We start from the raw sequence: 18,152 nt of genomic DNA, 5'->3' as shown, positions 1-18,152 counted from the left end.
GCCAAGGTGGGCAGATCACAAGGTCAGGAGTTCGAGACCAGCCTGGCTAGCATGGTGAAACCCTGTCTTTATTAAAAATACAAAAAATTAGCCAGGCATGGTGGTGCACACCTGTAATCCCAGCTACTTGGGAGGCTGAGGGAGGAGAATTGCTTAAACCTGGGAGGCAGAGGGTGCAGTGAACTGAGATTGTGCCACTGCACTCTAAGCCTGAGAGACAAGAGTGAGACTCCGTCTCAAAAAAAAAAAAAAAAAATTTACATCAGGGTTACAGTTTAACTTAAGACAAATATACAAAGAGTACTCACAGCCAGAAATAGAATCAGGGTAAAGAAAACAGCCTTTTAGGAGATCTGGGCAAGGAATGAGGCAGTCATCCATATGGTCATTACATCACAGAAGGATACGGTATTGGTTAAAAGACTGTTCTTTAAGATTAAACACATATAAATGACCATTACACAGATGATCCCAAAATATTCCTTGTATATTAGTTTGTTCGTTCATTCTAAATATTTCTTGGGGTATATATCAACTAGGTACCAGGCATTAGGGAGAAAGCAGCAAATGAGATAGTTCCTGCACTCTGGCAGGAGTCAGTGAAAAAAAGGATGTCAGCATGGCAATTCCAAATGCGATGAGTTCAGAGAGCAGAAACACAAGGATTCTGCGCCTACTGGGGGAAGGAGAAGGCCTCCCTGAGGAAGAAATACTAAAGTTAAAACTTTACCTAAGAAAGACCTAAACCTGGCCGGGCGCGGTGGCTCAAGCCTGTAATCCCAGCACTTTGGGAGGCCGAGACGGGCGGATCACGAGGTCAGGAGATCGAGACCATCCTGGCTAACACGGTGAAACCCCATCTCTACTAAAAAATACAAAAAACTAGCTGGGCATGGTGGTGGGCGCCTGTAGTCCCAGCTACTCAGGAGGCTGAGGCAGGAGAATGGCGTAAACCCGGGAGGCGGAGCTTGCAGTGAGCTGAGATCCGGCCACTGCACTCCAGCCTGGGCGACAGAGCAAGATCTCAAAAAAAAAAAAAAAAAAAAAAGAAAGACCTAAACCTGAAGGGTATGTTTGTGTGGGAGGGGATGCATGGGGTGAGTGATGGCTGAACAGTTCAAAACAAATGCACCCAAGTTACGAAGAAAAAAACCTGGTGGACCTAATGAAGTCATAAGTCTACCGTAGCAGAGACTGAGAATTAATGAAGAAAGGGGAAAAAGAGTAAGACAGAAGTGTCACAGAGGATCTATGAAGAAATCTGCAGAATCAACTTAAAGGGATCCAAGAGACAACCTACGAGACCAAACAAGTCTATGTAAGAGATGACAGTGGCCTGAAAAAGGGTGGAGGCAGTGGAGAAAGAGTGGGATGAGTAAGAGTGGTATTTAGGAGTGACAACATTCATCATGCATGGGAAAAAAAGAGATGTCAAGGGTAACTACCATGTCATCTGGGAATGGCCTGAGAAACTGGATCAATAGGAACACGTTCAATTGAATACTCTGAGACATACAAAGAAACATTTTAAGAGGGAGATGTGCTTCATTTGAGATGTGCTGTGTTTCAGGGACCTACAGGAACATCTAAGTGAATATGCCTAACAGCTGGAACACAAGAGTGTACAGATTTGGGCTGGAGAAAGAGGTACTGCCATCAGCAGTGACTGGAAGCAGGGGAGCAGATGAGATTGCCTAAATTGTTATTCAACCTGAGGAAAAGAAAAAAAAATTACCTTAAGTGGAAAAAAAGATTCTAGGAGAGAAACTGACAGAACATTATAAAGGGCAGGGTGAGAAGAATGAGCCTGCAAAAGATACAGAAAGGTGGTGGGGGGGGGGGGGGGGGGGAGAGATGCAGTATTACCAAAAGAAGACATTATTTTTTAAAATAAGGAGTGATTAACCATGTGAAATGATACTGTAAGGCAAGCAAGCTAGAGACTGAAAAACTTCCACTAGATTTAGTGTGAACATTTTTGGGGGCAGAGCGGAAAAGATACCAGACCAGAGAGGGTTGAGGGGTAAGTGGTGAAATGAAGTAGAAACAGCAAATGTTGACAACTTCACTGAGACTTCACTGAGAAGTCTGCTCTAGAGTGGGGGTACGGAGTACCACCTAGGAGATATGCCAAGTGGTAAAGCAGATCAAAGTAAGCCTTGATAATATTCCAACTGTAACACCCCTATATATCAAAATGATCAGTCATGCATGCCCACAGGAGGAGGAAGTCACAGTCAGATCCATTTTTTATCAAATTTAATGAGGTATGAGGGAAGGCAGCTGAGTTTCAGTTTCAAAAACTTCAAAGAAATACTGCATTATAGAGAAATGCCCTACAAGGGGTTCCTTTCCTTAAATTCCTCCATTTAAAAAAACAGTCTGGAGTGAGGGGGAAGAAGTCACAGCAGGGCACAACGGCTTCCTGCCTGTAATTCCAGCACTGTGGGAGGCCGAGGTAGGTGAACTGCCTGAGCTGACGAGCTTGGGCAACATGGCAAAACCCTGCATCTACCCAAAACGAAAACATTAGCTGGACATGGTGGCATGTACTTGTAGTTCCAGCTACTAGGGAGGCTGAAGTGGGAGGATTGCTTGAGCCCGGGAGGCAGGGGTAGCAGGGAGCTGAGATTGTGGCACTGCACTCCAGCCTGGGTGACAGAGCCAGACCTTGTTGTAACAACAACAACAACAACATCACCACCACCATAACCCCTACCCCCACCCTCCCCCAAGATTTCTCTCCATGATTACATTACTAACAGTTAAGAAAAACACTGAATTTCCATTTGGTGATGGTGTGACATTTCTTGTTAGCATAATTTGTACTTGGTTATTCTCATCAGGACAAATCTGAAAGCCAACCCCTGGACCACTCACTTGAAGTGCTATCTGTTCCAACAGAGAAAATGCACAGTCCCTGAAGCCATAACAGGACCTGACTTACAGTGATAGGGCACAACACAAAGACAACAAAGCAAAGACATGAAGAGACAGCAACTGTACTTCTCACTCAAATTAGTTTTAAAGCTTCATGGGAAAATAACAGCAAGAGTTGGCAGAAACTACCTTCATTCTTCCGGGATTTCACCAGTGTGACTTTGGTGGGTTTAGCGGGCTGGCTGGAAGCCACTGACCGCCTGTCTGACCGCGGAGACAAGCTCCTCTCTCTACTTGCACTTCTATCCCTCGGCCAAATCTTCTCACTCCTTCTGTTAACCACACCACTCCGGCCACTTCTTGGATCATGTATTTCCTCATCGTAACTATCTTCTTCATTATCAGATACTGGTTCAGGATCAGGACGACTTACTGGTATTTGAACTTTCTTCTTCCTTCTAATTGTCTGCAAGTTAAAAAGGTTAAAAAATACGTTGACTGATTTTCATATATGTATGTTCAGTTCCAAAGAGAAAGGAACATTACACTTCTCATCCCGTATTATGAACCAGCAAGAAACAACACACAAACGACGACAACAAACTGCTAAGGAATACGTTTCCATAAAGGCTGTGTTTTCTGCTCTCCCGATGAACAGATCTAGTTAAGCACAAATAAGAAAGGGTGGGCCTAAAAATCTCTTTATTTACTTCACACAGAAAGATCTTCCTGGTGTAATAATCACAAGCTTACAGGGAAACTAACAACTGTTGGTGGTTTCAATAAAAAGGACAGCACTGTACTCTAATGCCATCAAATATACTCTAGGTGCTACCAAAACCACAGCAAACTTCCAAGTCCAACTTGCTTCCTTAAACATTTTAGACTGCATCAATATCAAAGCCCACCATTGCCCCAGACTTCTAAGAGATGAATTTATTCTACAGCCACACTAACATTCAATAATACGTTGGAGCTAATTAACTCAGCTGTACTTCACCAACACAAACTGCTTTCAGTCTCCGGATCTCTCCAATGTGTACTGGTCTAGGTGCAAATTCTTCCCTCTGGCATTCTTCTCTCAATGACTCTGGTAACTGGCTCTGTATTGCCTGTCCACTTATTTCCTTCATTCTCCGCAAGCTGAAGATCTACATGTATCACACCTGCTGACTGAGTGGCCCTGTAATCTGTGGACTACACTTTGCCTTCCTACAATAGTATACACTTGACCTCACTGTAGTTCCGCAGGATCTTCCTGTGTATCACTCCTTGTCTTCTATGTCAGACACCGTGAGCTACTGAAACTTTTCACTACCTTATTTCCATTTCCTTCATCCTCTTATTTTCAGTTCATCAGTTCCATCCTGGTTTCACTCACGTTTCCCCCAAGTTGGCATGAGACATCCTGCTGCTGTATTTAAATGACTTTCTCTTGACCCCTCAATCATCTGCCATGACAAACTCCAGTCCTATTATTACCTTCACTTCCACACTTTGCTGATTAGGCCCTCTGTAAATTCATTTTACAGAAGTCTTGCTCTTGTTCAGCAATCCTTTCATCTACATCTTGTTGCCTCTCTATGGAATTTGCTAATGTAGGTATTCTACAACCATTCTTTGAGATCCCAGCCACTCAGCCTGCTTTAAGGCTATCAGTGCCATTTTACTCCCCCTACCCTCCTAAATTTTTTCAGTATCTCATTTATTTGGTCCTCCTTCCTTCTGGCCTCAAAGACCATGGCGATCTTCTTCCAGGATGAATGAAACTCTTGTATGTGAGCTCTCATTCTCATCCCGACTCATCTCTAAGATTTTTTCTTCATCAATTACCATACTCCAGTTTACCTGAAACTTCAATCGCTTTATTTACCTAAAATCTATCCTCTACCTACTAAGCTCCCCCAATTAATCTTCTATTTCTCTGTCTTACTATTCACCTGCATGTTATCATCTTATCTCTTCTCTATGTGGCTAAACTTCTTCAAAGGGCTGCTCTACACTTAATACTGCTGCTTCCTATTACTACTACTACTACTATTATTATTATTATTATCAAGTGCTGGTTCAGAATCAGGACGAGGGCCTAAGCAGAGGGCCACTCTGAGGAAACAACGCTGAAGCTCAAGGATGAGAAGCAGCAGAGGCCAGCATGTGAAAAGGAGGACAGCCAATGCCGTGTTATGAAATGAAAGAGAAAGGCTGCCCTTCTCATCTTGGAGCAACCCACAGCTGAAGTCCTTATCAATTAATATTTTCTGTAAAGCATTCCTAATGCTAGCTGTCTGCTTTTACATCTCACGTCTACTTAATTTCCAACATATTATATTGGAAGCAATACCTGGTATTGGTATTTTAATCTTCAGTTCCTCCCTAGTAATAAACAAAAACAAAGTTGAGCAGATGAGCACTCAAGGCTTTCCCTATCATTCCTGTAAGAGTGCCACCTCTTTGGGATTCTACTGTACCTGACCTATTAACCTGAGATGACATGTATTATATGGTTATCAGTATGTACACCCATCCAGCCCACTAAGATTCGAGTTCTTTGAGAAGCTCCTTCCCATGCATTTAACTGTACATGGAATGCAACGCCTGCACCTAGCAGGTGCTTTACTTATTGAAAGGTATCCAGTCCTACTGTGATTCTCTACTTATGAGTTAACAGTTACAAACATGAATAATGATTAGTAGGTGAGACGACTATGCTTGATTTTAACACTATGAAAAATGTGGAATCAAAATTTTTAGGAAAAAAATGCGTACTTCAAACAGTTTAGCTTAACTGAAGTCTCAAATGTAAAAGAAAACAAAATGATGCCATGTAAGTACTAGAATAAAATACAAGAGAGAGGCTTTTGCAATTAAAAGGCTTTTGGAAGCATGACACCAAGGCAGAACCAATAAAGTGAAAGTCTGACAGACATGACAAAATAAAAATGAAAACATTTCAATGTTGTAACAAAATGATACAAAACAACAAACACAAACAACTTACAGTCACAAAAGCAAAGAAGATAACAACACATGAGGTATGTACGACAAAAGGTTAATAATCTGACTACACAAAACACCCTAGTATGACCATCACCACCACAGAAATGCAAGGGACATGAACAGGTAAATGAAAAAACAAATGGGTAGTAAACACAGCAGGAGAGGATCAAATCCACTTGTGATTTTAAATGTTTCACTTCAAACACTTTTTTATCAGGCAAAGATTTAAGATGTGTTGAAAACTGAACTCTTGATAGCCTATTGATTTTCTGAAGAAGGACAAACTGGCAATACATACATCAAAAGTCATTCAGGCCCTTTGACTCTGAAAAGCCACTCTTAGAAAATTATTCTAAAAATTAACTAAGCAAGTAGGTAGCAATATGATTTTCGCAGCCGAATTTTAAAAAACTCGTGGACTGGACACTGAAATGCCTGTGAACGAGTGAGTTCGATAAATATATATGCAGAGTGAAATGCTGCATGGCCACGTGGATACATACACAGTCATGCACCATGTGAAACAACGGACAACACATCTGCAGAGGTCCCATAATACTACAATGGAGCGGAAAATCTCCTATCACCTAGTGACGCCACAGGGTCATAATGTCGTGGGTGCACTGCAGTGCTGTTTGTCATGATGCTGGTGTAAACAAACCTACTATGCTGCCAGTGGAATAAAAGTGCAGCAGATATAATATGTACAGAATATAATACTTGATAATGACTATGTTACTGGTTTATGTATTTACTATGCTACACTTTTTATCATTATTCCAGAGTGTACTCCCTCTACTTATTTTTTTTTAAATGTTAACTGGCAAAACAGCCTCAGGCAGGTCCTTCAGGAGGTGTTCCACAAGAAAGCATTGTTGTCATAGGAGATGATGGCTCCATGCATGTTACTGCCCCTGAAGACTTCCCACTAGGACAATCTGTGGAGGTGGAAGACAGTGACACTGATGACCCCGATCCTGGGTAGCCCTAGGCTAATGTGTGTACTTGTGTCTTAGATTTTACTAAACGTTTAAAAAGTGAAAAATAAAAAATTTTAGGCCGGGCGCGGTGGCTCACGCCTGTAATCCCAGAACTTTGGGAGGCCGAGGCAGGCAGATCACTTGAGGCCAGGAGTTCAATACCAGCCTGGCCAACATGACAAAACCCTGTCTCTACTAAAAATACAAAATATGGGCGTGGTAGTGGGTGCCTGTAATCCCAAGGCTGAAGCACGAGAATCACTTGAACCAGGGAGGTGGAGGCTGCAGTGAGCCAAGATCATGCCATTGCACTCTAGCCTGGGTGACAGAGTGAAACTGTGTCTTAAAAAAACACAAACAAAAAGAAAAAAATTTTAAATAGAAAGAAACATTTTCGTACTGCTGTACAATGTGTTTGTGTTTTAAGTGTTATTGCGAGAGTCAAAAAGTTAGAAAGATATAGGTTAAAAAAGTTTCAGTAAGCTAAGGTTTTTTATTGAAGAAAGAAGACTTTTAAATAAATTTTATAAATTTATAAAATATTAAATACATTAAAAACATTAAAACACTAAAAATAAATTTAGTGCAGCCTAAATGTACAGTGTTTACAAAGTCTACAGTAGTGTACAGTAATGTCCTAGGCCTTCACATGCACTCACCATTCACTCGCTGACTCACTCAGAGCAACTTTCAGTCCTGCAAGCTCCATTCATAGTAAGTACACTAAGTAGGCATAGAATTTTTTTTATCCGTTATATATTTTTAGTGTACTTTTCCCATGTTTAGACAGACATACACTTACCATTGTTTTACAGCTGCCCACAGTATTCAGTACAGTAACATGTTGTATGGGATTTATAGCCGGAGAGCAATACACTATACTATATAGCCTAGGTGTGTCGGAGGCTATGCCTTCCAGGTTTGTGTAAGTACACTCTGATGGTCACACAAGGATGAAATCATGTAATGAGGCATTTCTCAAGACCTATCCCTGTCATGAAGCAACACAGAACTGTTCTGAAATGCTCACAGAGGTTTTTGCTAGGAAGGTGTTTTTGCCTCTTTATCCACTTTATAACGCTTTTTTACTATGTTCAGAATTTTAGTAAAATTATACAGGCTATTGGGGATATATAATATATCCCCAATGTTAAGTGACACATGACTGTACTGAAGTTAGATTGGATCTTGTCATGTGTCAGTTTGAAATATATGGTCCTATTTTCTGGTATAAGATGAGTTTACTGGGCAAGTTTTGCGTCGCCCCTTGAACACATGCATGTCAGCAGCTATTTTCCTTATTACTCTGATAGTCTGAGGAGAGAAAATGGAGGAGCACAGGAGAGAAGACAGAGATCAGTAGAACGGAGAGCAGGGAAGACGATCTGGTAGAGTTCAGAACTGGGGAAAATAAACATCACATATATCATGACCTGAGTGTTTCTGACGCTCTGGTTATGTCCAGGGATGAGGTTAAAAAAAGACATCTTATAATGAAAGGCCACACTCTCAGACACAGCATTTTATTCTAAGAGTCATACGGCAATGAAAGCTTTAAATTAATGACATGACTGAAACTGTCAAAATGCAGAGATCAACAACTGCTTTTTGCTGATTAAAACACCTTTCTGCCCAAAGCCCCTATAGCCTTTAACCACAGAGTAAAAAACACCTTTCCAACTGACAGAGCTTTGAACAGCCCCTAAATCCTTCTCCTTACATGCTGGGCCAAAAATGTGCTATTTCAAATACATTATTGATTTCAGACCTACTTATAATATCACCTCTATGTGGAAAACTCTGGAGTATAGCAATACAACTTTCTTGGATGTATTATCAATGTAGTGTATGTGTGCCAAATATTTTGCATGGAAAAACAAAACAGCTCAAGATTACAGAGGAATGGAAGGCTTAAAAAGTTGAAAGTATGGATGAAACTCACCACACCTGATACAAGGGATAAAAAACAAGTTTCCCGAGGTGCTGGCCTTGGAATGTGCAGCAAGCCACCTGAAGAACACTATGCAGAATAAGGACGGTGCTCAGGATCAGCAGCTAAAGCAAGACACTGAAGCTCACGCAACTGATCAAACCCAACAAAACTATTAGTAATTTGCTGTTTTAAAACAAACCAAAAAAATAGCAATTTGTTTCTGTAAACAGTGCGACCTCTTGTTATAAAAACTGTTTAAAAACTTTATCATCCACTAGGCAGTCTGTTAATTAACTGCAATTTTAAAGTAACATCACAGTTGTAAAACTACGGACTACAATGAGATTGTGAAAACATACAAAATAAAAGATGTTTGTTCTCTGGAACAACACCATAACCAAATAGTGGTCCTACTGCGATATGAGAGAACTCTCATCTCACCAGCAATGATGCTGGTGTGAAACAAGCCACACAGCAAGGCAGCCTACACAGGGCAGGAGGGCCGAGCAACTGCTGGGTGCAGTCTCAGGGAATAAATACCCTTTTCAGCTTTTACCACCACTCCCAGACATCAAAACTCAAAAGCAGACCTCCCTTTACCCACCCTTATCCTTTCCATCAGGTCTGCTGTGGTTCTGAGCATCCGCTGGGAGATAGAAAGGTTCTCAACGGACAAAGCAGGGCATAGCACCCAGCCACCCAGCCTCTTCAGCTTTGTATACCTGAGCTGAGGCTTCAAGGCTACCTTCATTAGTCCTTTCAGAGGCAGGATGGGATAAAAACAGCGGAGGAGCAAAGTGGGTGAAGTGGCTCCTGTGTTCCTAAAAGTGTATCATTTTAAGTAAGACTTTTGGGTGGGCGTGGTGGCTGATGCCTGTAATCCCAGCACTTTGGAAGGCCAGGGCAGGCGGATCACTTGAAGTCAGAGTTCAAGATCAGCCTGGCCAACATGGCAAAACCCTAACTCTACTAAAAATACAAAAACTAGCCAGGCGGGCATGGTGGCACGCATCTGCGTTCCTAGCTACTCGGGAGGCTGAGGCACAAAAAGTGCTTGAACCTGGGAGGTGCAGGTTGCAGTGAGCCGAGATCACGCCACTGCACTCCAGCCTGGGTGACAGAGTGAGACTGTCTCAAAAAAATAAAATAAATAAAACTTTTACATTAAATCTACTGTGCTACATTTACCAAGTTTTAACTGTGATTTCAGGCCAGTTATCAAGAGTTAACTAAATTTCTTTTTCCCTTAATAAAAAGTAGACTTCTCAGAGAAATATGAAATAAAGACTAGCTATACAGTAAAACAATAACATTAAATGCACCCTGAACAACTCTACAAAAAACAATCTTAGACTTTCCCTCTCCTCAAACTATCAGAGTAATAAGGAAAGTAGCTGCTGACATACATGTGTTCAAGGGACAATGCAAAACTTGCCAGGTAATTTCATCTTGTACCAGAAAATAGGGCCATCTATTTCAAACTGACACATGCCAAGATCCAATCTAACTTCAGTACCGTCATGCGTCACTTAACATTGGGGATATACTATGAGAAGTGAATTGTTAGGCAACTTCTGTCTTTGTGCGAACATCACAGAACGTATCTTTCAAACCCAGATGGTATAGCCTACTACACATCTAGGCTACATGGCATAGCCTATTGCTTCTCGGTTACGAGCCTGTACAGCATGGTACTGTACTGAGTACTGTAGGTGACTGTAACAATGGTAACTATGCGTGTATCTAAATACGGTAAAGGTAAATACAGTACTATAATCTTATGGAACCACTGTCAAATATGCGGCTGTTGTTGACCAAAACATTGTCATGCAGCACATGACTGTAGAGGAGGAAAACAGGAGGAAACATTAAGCCTAAAAGAGCTAACTATTCAACTGTCCCCTTTCCTTTTTCAATTGAAAAATTCCTGGTATCTAAACTGAGAAAATACACATACCAGTGACAAACCACACTACTGTTAAAAGAAACACTCTTAACTGTAAACAACTAACGTTGGAACTATTGTTTGTTTTCCTTTTCTTAAACGGGAAAGATAAATTCAAATACCAGAAATGTAAAGGGGTACCTTTACTGAATTAAAGATAAAAGATACTTACAATTTTTGCATTTTTCCCACTTTTCCTTAGTTGCTGAACAGCAAAAGCATGTTCAACATTATCCATTGAAACTCCGTTAACCATTGCCACTCGGTCATTTTCCCTAAGGGGAAAAGGGCACAAAATAATATGTTAGAGATAAACATTCTGGTAAGTTTATGATGATATTTTCAAGATAGGTACTTCTAAAATGTATTCTAATTATGAGCCAATTAATCAATTTCTCTTCAGATCAATAAAATAATGTCAACTGATTTACTTTCAGATTTCTCCACAGAATGTTTAACAAGTAATTAACCACAGGTCCTTAATTTTTTTAAGTCATTAACAAAGTATTTCCCCAGAAGACTGAACAGATATCACATCCATGAAATCATTCTTGGTAGTACAGTTACAGGGCATTAAATGATACTGAGTCATAGAGCTGGAAAACCTATTTCCTTTTACCTTTTAAGTTTTTCATCTTTTAATTTTCTTTTAATACTTCTAATTGTAGTGCCATTATTTTGCTAGTATATTTTGTGTTTTTCTTTAGCTTACTAATCTTCATATGGAACAAAAAGGGTGCAAGACTTTGGAAGAGAGGCTTCTGAAGGCTAGATTCTACCCAAAATGGAGTTATAATTTTTTTTTCACTATTTTTACAGTTACACATTCTATTAAAAGTGAGTGATACTAGCTTTCCAATTTTAAGAGGGATAAAGCTTCCTTTATTTTCTTTGGAGACAGGGTCTTGCTCTGTCACCTGGGCTGGAGTATAGCGGTGCAATCATAGCTCACTGCAGCCTCAGACTCCTAAGTTCAAGGGATTCTCCTGCCTCAGCCTCCCAAGTAGCTGGGACTGTAAGCACATGCCACCATGCCCAGTTGATTTTTAAACTTCTTTTGTAGAGATGGGGATCTCACTACATTGCCCAGGCTGGTCTCGAACTCCCAATCTCAAGTGATCCCCTGCCTCAGCCTCCCAAAGTGCTAGGATTACAAGGAGTGAGTCACCACACCTGGCCAGTTTCCCTCTTAAGTAAACATATGTTAATTTAAGGAAAAAATATATGAACCATGGCACAGGTGGTGTATGAATATGGCAAAACACTAAGACAGTGTAAGACAGGCCAGTGCCTGAGGACAGGAACACTGCTCGTCGCACAGGTGCCCACGATAAGCAGCACTCTTACTGTAGCTGTCCTTCAGCTGGTCCTCCTTTCAGCACATCTGAAATCACTATTGATGTTTCCCCACTCTGAAAATGAGGATTATCTCGTCCACCAGATATTGCAATTCCAAATCCAAATCCAGGAGCCTAAAATAAAAATTATAGTAAAATATTGCTATTAAGGATAAAAATAATTGTTATATCATACTCTACAATCCAGAGAAGTCGAAATACAAAAATTACAATCTTAATATATTTGTGATTCATAAACACTCACCTGCATGGTTACCATTAGAATTATCCTTGTACAAGAATGTATGCTCTAATAACTACTGAACATAACAGAATATTAAAAATCGCCAACTATATACATGTTCTTTAAAAACCAAAAGACATTTAAAACGTATTAACACTGAAATCCTCACTTCATTTTTGATTATCAGAAGAGGTCCTGAGGAGATTGGCAGTGCCCAGTGTGATCATCATTCATCCTGGCAACTGATTTAGAAGATGACAGACTTATCCAGCATATATAACATTTGCCGTTTTACATAAAATATCAATTGCTTTGAAAATCGAGTATTAGTTATTTCAACAACTTCTGCAAACTTCTAAAAATCTCTGTAGAATATAACGTCTTGTGCACATTAAACAATAGAAGGTGTACATTAGCCATATTGAACAAACATTGTAAAATTACCTTTTTTAAAAACTGAATTACAATAAGCTACACACTTCTGAAAGAGCCAAGAATCTTTACCACAATGACTCAGGACAGGCCAGTATATAAAAAATTCAATATATTTTCAGGTTGTTAAAAAATCACCTAATCTCAAAGAAATCACTATTCCCCAGAAAGGATATGAAGTACTTAGAGTAGTCTAACGAGACATCATACATTTTCTTAAGACTACAGAATCATTAAACCAGAAATACATGTTTTTGTATAAAATGGTACAATTCAAACTGCCTGAGGACAAAGGTAACAACTTCCTCCCTCAGCTTTCCAGTCCGCAACCAAGGAGACTATGTTCACCACGAAGAGTGCGTACATCACCTTTCCTCCCATCCCAAAGCCTACAGAGGTAGCAAAAGAAAAAAAACTCTTCTGAAGAATGAATACCAACTATTCCAAGTGTCCATCAACTGATGAATGGATAACACATGGTATACATCCACAAAAGGAAACATTGTGTGTAAAAAGGGAAGTACTCATACACAGTGTAACATGAATGAACCTTGAAAATGTCATGCTAAGGTGAAGAAACCAGTCACAAAGGTTAATAGATTCTATTATTTCATTTATATAAAATGCTCAGAAAGGCAAATCTATAAAGACAAAAACTTGATTGGTGGTTGTCTAGGGTTACAGGGATTGGGGGGGTGATAGGTCAATGGGAGTTTCACCCCTGCCCCCCAGTAATGAAAGTGTTTTAAGATGGACTCTGGTGATGGTTACACAACTCGGAACATGCTAAAAAACAATGAATTGCATACTTTAATTGTATGGTATGTGAATTATATGGCAATAAAGAGAATACAAAAAGAAGTTAATATGAAAAAAGAAAATAATAACAAACAGGGAGAATTCTGAGTAACTAAAGACAATGGCAACCATCTGGATCTGTTTCTCTATATATCTTCCCAAAATTTAATACAACAAAAATAGACCAACTACAGTGGTTCTTCCTTATCCTTGGTTTCATGTTCTTTGCTTTCAGTTACCTCAGGTCAACTGCAGTCTGAAAATTTTAAATGGAAAACTTCAGAAGTAAACAATTGGTAAGATTTACACTGCACACCGTTACGAGCAGTGTGATGAAATCTTTTGCCATCCTGCTCAGTCCCATCTAAGACGTGAATCATCCCTTTGTCCAGTGTCTCCATGACATAGGGGCTCCCCGTCCATTAGTCACTCAGTAGCTGTCACAGTTATGAGATCGATCAACTGTGGAGAGGTAACACAATGCTTGTGTTCAAGTCACCCTTATTTTACTTAATCATGACCCCAAAGTGCAGCAGTAGTGATGCTGGCAATTCAGATATGCCAAAGAAAAGTTGTCAAGTGTTTCCTTCAAGAGAGAAGGTGAAAGTCCTCCACTTAATACAGGAAAAAAAAAAAAAAAAAAAAAAAATCATATGCTGAGGTTACTAAGATCTACAAGGAGAAGGAATCTTCTATTAGTGAAGTTGTGAAGGAAAACGAAATTTGTGCTAGTTTTGCTATCACACCTAAAATTGCAAGGGTTTAAGCCACAGTGCATGGTGTTTATTTAAAATGGAAAAGGCATTAAACTTGTGAGTGGAAGACAGGAACAGAAATGTGCTCCAATTAACAGCAAAATTGGGTTTGATACTATCCGTAAATTCGGGCATCCACTGGGCGAACATGTGCCCCATGGCTTAGAGGGAACTACTGTACACAAAACCATACACTCATCATAATTCAAAGACAATATCCAAATTTCAAATTAAAAGCAGGACTAAAACTTCGAAAATAAATGATTAGACTATTAGTACGGCATTAGAAAACATTAAGAGACTACTGAACAAATTCAAAGAAATTTGAAAACCTAATGAAACATAATTCCTTAAGGAAATACAGATTGCCAAAATTGACCCTATTATAAATAAAAAGCTTAAATGGCCCAATTTCTGGAGAAAAAAGCAGCAAAACTTATGAGGGAATTATCCCACAAAAAGGCACCATGCACAAATGATTTCCCAGGGGAACTGTGCCAAAACATGCAATATCCAGACAGCCTCAATACAATGTATTGTTTCAGAACACTGATATCAAGGAAAACTTCTAAATTATTTTTATGAAGCAAGTATAATACTGACACTGAAACCTGATGACTGTCCATGATCATGACCAACCCCCCAATATTACAGCTTAACATAATTTATTCGTATCAGTGCAAAATACAAAATAAAAATAAGCAAACAACGGCCAACACTACATAAATACTCCATGATAAAGGGCTTAATTCCAGGAATGCAAGATTAGTGTATTAGGAAATCCACTGGCATAATACATCCTATTAATAAATCTAAAGAAAACAATCATATGATATCTCCAAGATCCTGAAAAAGGCTTTGACAAAATTTGAGTTTCACCGCTGAAGAGAAAACAAAGTTTGTGAAAATGCACTGTAACAAACCCCGTAATATGTTGCTTTTTGTTCAAGTACACACAGAAAATCCAGCTTTTCATACACATGTACAGTCATTGAAAAAGAAGAGTTATTTTAGTAGCCTTTTTAGGTAATTATGAAAATTCATGCTTGATTTTATGCCAAAAACGTAATACGTTTTCTAAAGGAGAGTAACAATGTACAGTTTGAAACCATATCAATCAACTGTCTGTATTACTGCATGAACATCTATTGGCCTATTTTACACTCTGAATGAGTATTTCATCCATGCAAAATTTTATTATAGCATGCCTTAGTCTTTTGGAAAATACTGGTTCCCTGAGTTAGGCAAATCTTCCAAACGATGCCACATTTCACCACACGGTGTAATTTTTAAATCACGTGTTAATATCACTATCAAGCTTATCAAAAGAGTCTTTAAGTACTGAAAAGCTATTGAGCTTATGGTGGCAGATAAAAATTTTTCAAATTTTAATTTTTGTTTTAAAAATCAGTTTTCATTGTTAGCAACAAATACTATCAAGAATTGTTCTCCTTGAAGCAAGGTATTCATTTTAGAGAAATACGTTTGTCAAATATTCAAGTTTGGATAACCATACATTCCTTCAAGTAAACAATTGTTCCTTCAAGCAAAAGTGATGTTGGCCTTCCATCCCCCACTCAATACACAGCTGCAATTCAAATAATCACACAAGTACTTTAGTGCAAGGCAGAACTACTTTAGGCACACTTCCATTTGCATACCTAGACTACTGAAAACGTGTGTACTCAAGGGTTGGAAAGCAACAAGACATAGTTCTTACTGTTTCAAGTCATTCTTAAATAAAACTGAAATTGTTCTTTTAATCTATGAGTGTGTGACAATGACTATTATAAGGTTTGGTGCCACTGCCTTGACACAGTTTTAACCACCATTGTTTCTAAACCTTCACTCAAATAATAACACAGCAAAGAAGATAAGCAATACCTTCATAAGGTATAAAAAGAGTTTTGCCCTTGAACCTAAAAAGTTTTCAGGGACCTTCAGGAGTCCACAGACCATACTTCGAAAATGTTGATATCAAGAACTACTTAAACATGAAGGAAGAAAAAACAAAACAAAATAAAACAATGAAACAAACAATTTACAAAAGACATATGAGATGTTAAAACCCACAGATAAATGCAAGTTAAAACCAAAGAACACCAAGAACAGAAACATTAAAGCATGACATCTCTCAGAAAAGGGAGGCTATTGGGAAACAGGCTGTCTACTACTGATGGGCACACAAACTGCTACAACTTTCAGGAGAGGAATTTGGCAATAACCTAACAAAACTACAAATGTACTATCTTCTGACAGAGCAAACTAGCTTCTAGAAAATACCTCTCTCACAATACAAAGATAACAAACGCACAAGGTTACTCATTGCAGACTTTGTAACTGCAAAATGCTGGAAAAAACCTGAACACCCCAGCCTTACAAAAGGATTATCCTTTCCCTTTTTTTCTCCTTCAAAGAGGTGGGGACTAATCTTTGTAATTTAGTAATTTGAAAAATTACTCTTACGTAATTTTACAGTATGAACTTACATCTTGTTTGGTAGTTCTTTTATTTTCTTCTTTTATTTAAAAGTTAAAAACATAAAAAGATTAAAGAAATACCAAAAACATTAGGAACTTCCAATAAGCAAGGCAGGGATGCGAGCATACATTTTAAAAAATCACTTGTGAGCAAGTAAATGTAGTTCGGGTACCTAGCAGGGCAGGTAATCCTGCTCCGTCAGTGCTTACCACAGTTCACTTAATGACTATCCAGGAAGCCTGCCACTTCTTACCCGGGCTGCAGGTAAGCATCACTTGGAAACAACTTCAAAACTGCTTGCTGATGCACAATCCTCAATCTATACCAATTAAGTAAAAATGGAGAAGAGGAGTTGGTGGACTCAAAAAAAAAAAAAAAAAAAATAGCCCCCAGGTGATTCTAATGAGCAGCCAGGAACGCGAGCTGCAGCTTTCAATGTTTTCTGAATGTAAGATCAGTTCATCAAAAATGTCAAAGGGTTCTACTCTTTCCCACGTTCCCTTCCTTCTACCTTCATATACCTTCATAATTGTCTTATTTGGCCCTTTCAACAGATTTCTCACCACCGCATTACAAGTGTTGGCAGTGCTGTCCCTCTAACAAAGACCTAATCCAATAGATCCTTGCCCATAAGTTCAAATTACTTAGCATGCAATGCCTTTGAATACAACTCCAAAGTTGCTTCCCAGCACCCCAGTCTTTGCTCCAAACCTACTTAAATACTGATTCCTGCTTAAGCACATCATGCAGTATCAAACTATGGTTTAACATCTCCTCTCTGCCTAGGATTTCCTTATTACCTTATCAATCTTGCAAGTTTCAGCTCATCTTTCAAAACCCAGGTTCCATGTCATCTCATTCATAAAAACACCGTTGGCTTTCACAGAAGTGGTCCATCCTGTAACCTGCGGGGGCACACACACACACTTGTGCTACTTAACACACAGCACTACAAGTAGCCTGGGTCATCAAGGCCCTATTTGGGAGGAACTTGCATATTTAAAATCGAAGGCCAACCTGATTAAGCCTGCGAAACTTAACCTGCCCTGCTTTTTCATCGCTTGCTTCTAGTAGATCTCTTTTAAAGCCCCCACTAGCAAGTCACATAGCAAACTCCCACGAACTTCCTTACAGATAACTTCCGAATGTGGGTCACTACAGTAACTGTTGCTTACAGTTATTTCCAGGAAACAGTGGGCAGCTCTTGTCCACTTCAAGCTGATTAAGACCACCGACCCTTCAGCTGGGCCTGCATGAATGCCCAGAGAGGTGACTGATGTCCCAGGGCCAAAACCTCCTTCCTCTGATCATGGTGGTACTGCCATTCTTCAAACATGCATTCTATTAAGAGCTGTATAATTTGACTGCAT

At 39.4% G+C, this 18,152-nt stretch overlaps 1 protein-coding gene across 5 annotated transcripts in view; it reads right to left on the bottom strand.

Annotated features, from left to right (window-relative positions):
* TJP1 (tight junction protein 1) overlaps positions 1 to 18,152 on the bottom strand; it is a 131,127-nt gene that overhangs the window by 69,717 nt on the left and 43,258 nt on the right. For all 5 annotated transcript variants that reach the window (XM_030931096.1, XM_030931097.1, XM_030931098.1 and 2 more), the window contains exons 3-5: positions 12,083 to 12,207; positions 10,908 to 11,010; positions 3,070 to 3,346 (exon numbers count right to left, since the gene is read on the bottom strand). In XM_030931096.1, the coding sequence (XP_030786956.1) occupies positions 3,070 to 3,346; positions 10,908 to 11,010; positions 12,083 to 12,207 (505 nt within the window). The remainder of the gene's footprint in view (positions 1 to 3,069; positions 3,347 to 10,907; positions 11,011 to 12,082; positions 12,208 to 18,152) is intronic.

This window comes from Rhinopithecus roxellana, chromosome 5 (genome assembly GCF_007565055.1).
Source record: "Rhinopithecus roxellana isolate Shanxi Qingling chromosome 5, ASM756505v1, whole genome shotgun sequence".
NCBI classification, from domain to species: domain Eukaryota; kingdom Metazoa; phylum Chordata; class Mammalia; order Primates; family Cercopithecidae; genus Rhinopithecus; species Rhinopithecus roxellana.
This window is presented reverse-complemented; position numbering and strand designations above follow the sequence as displayed.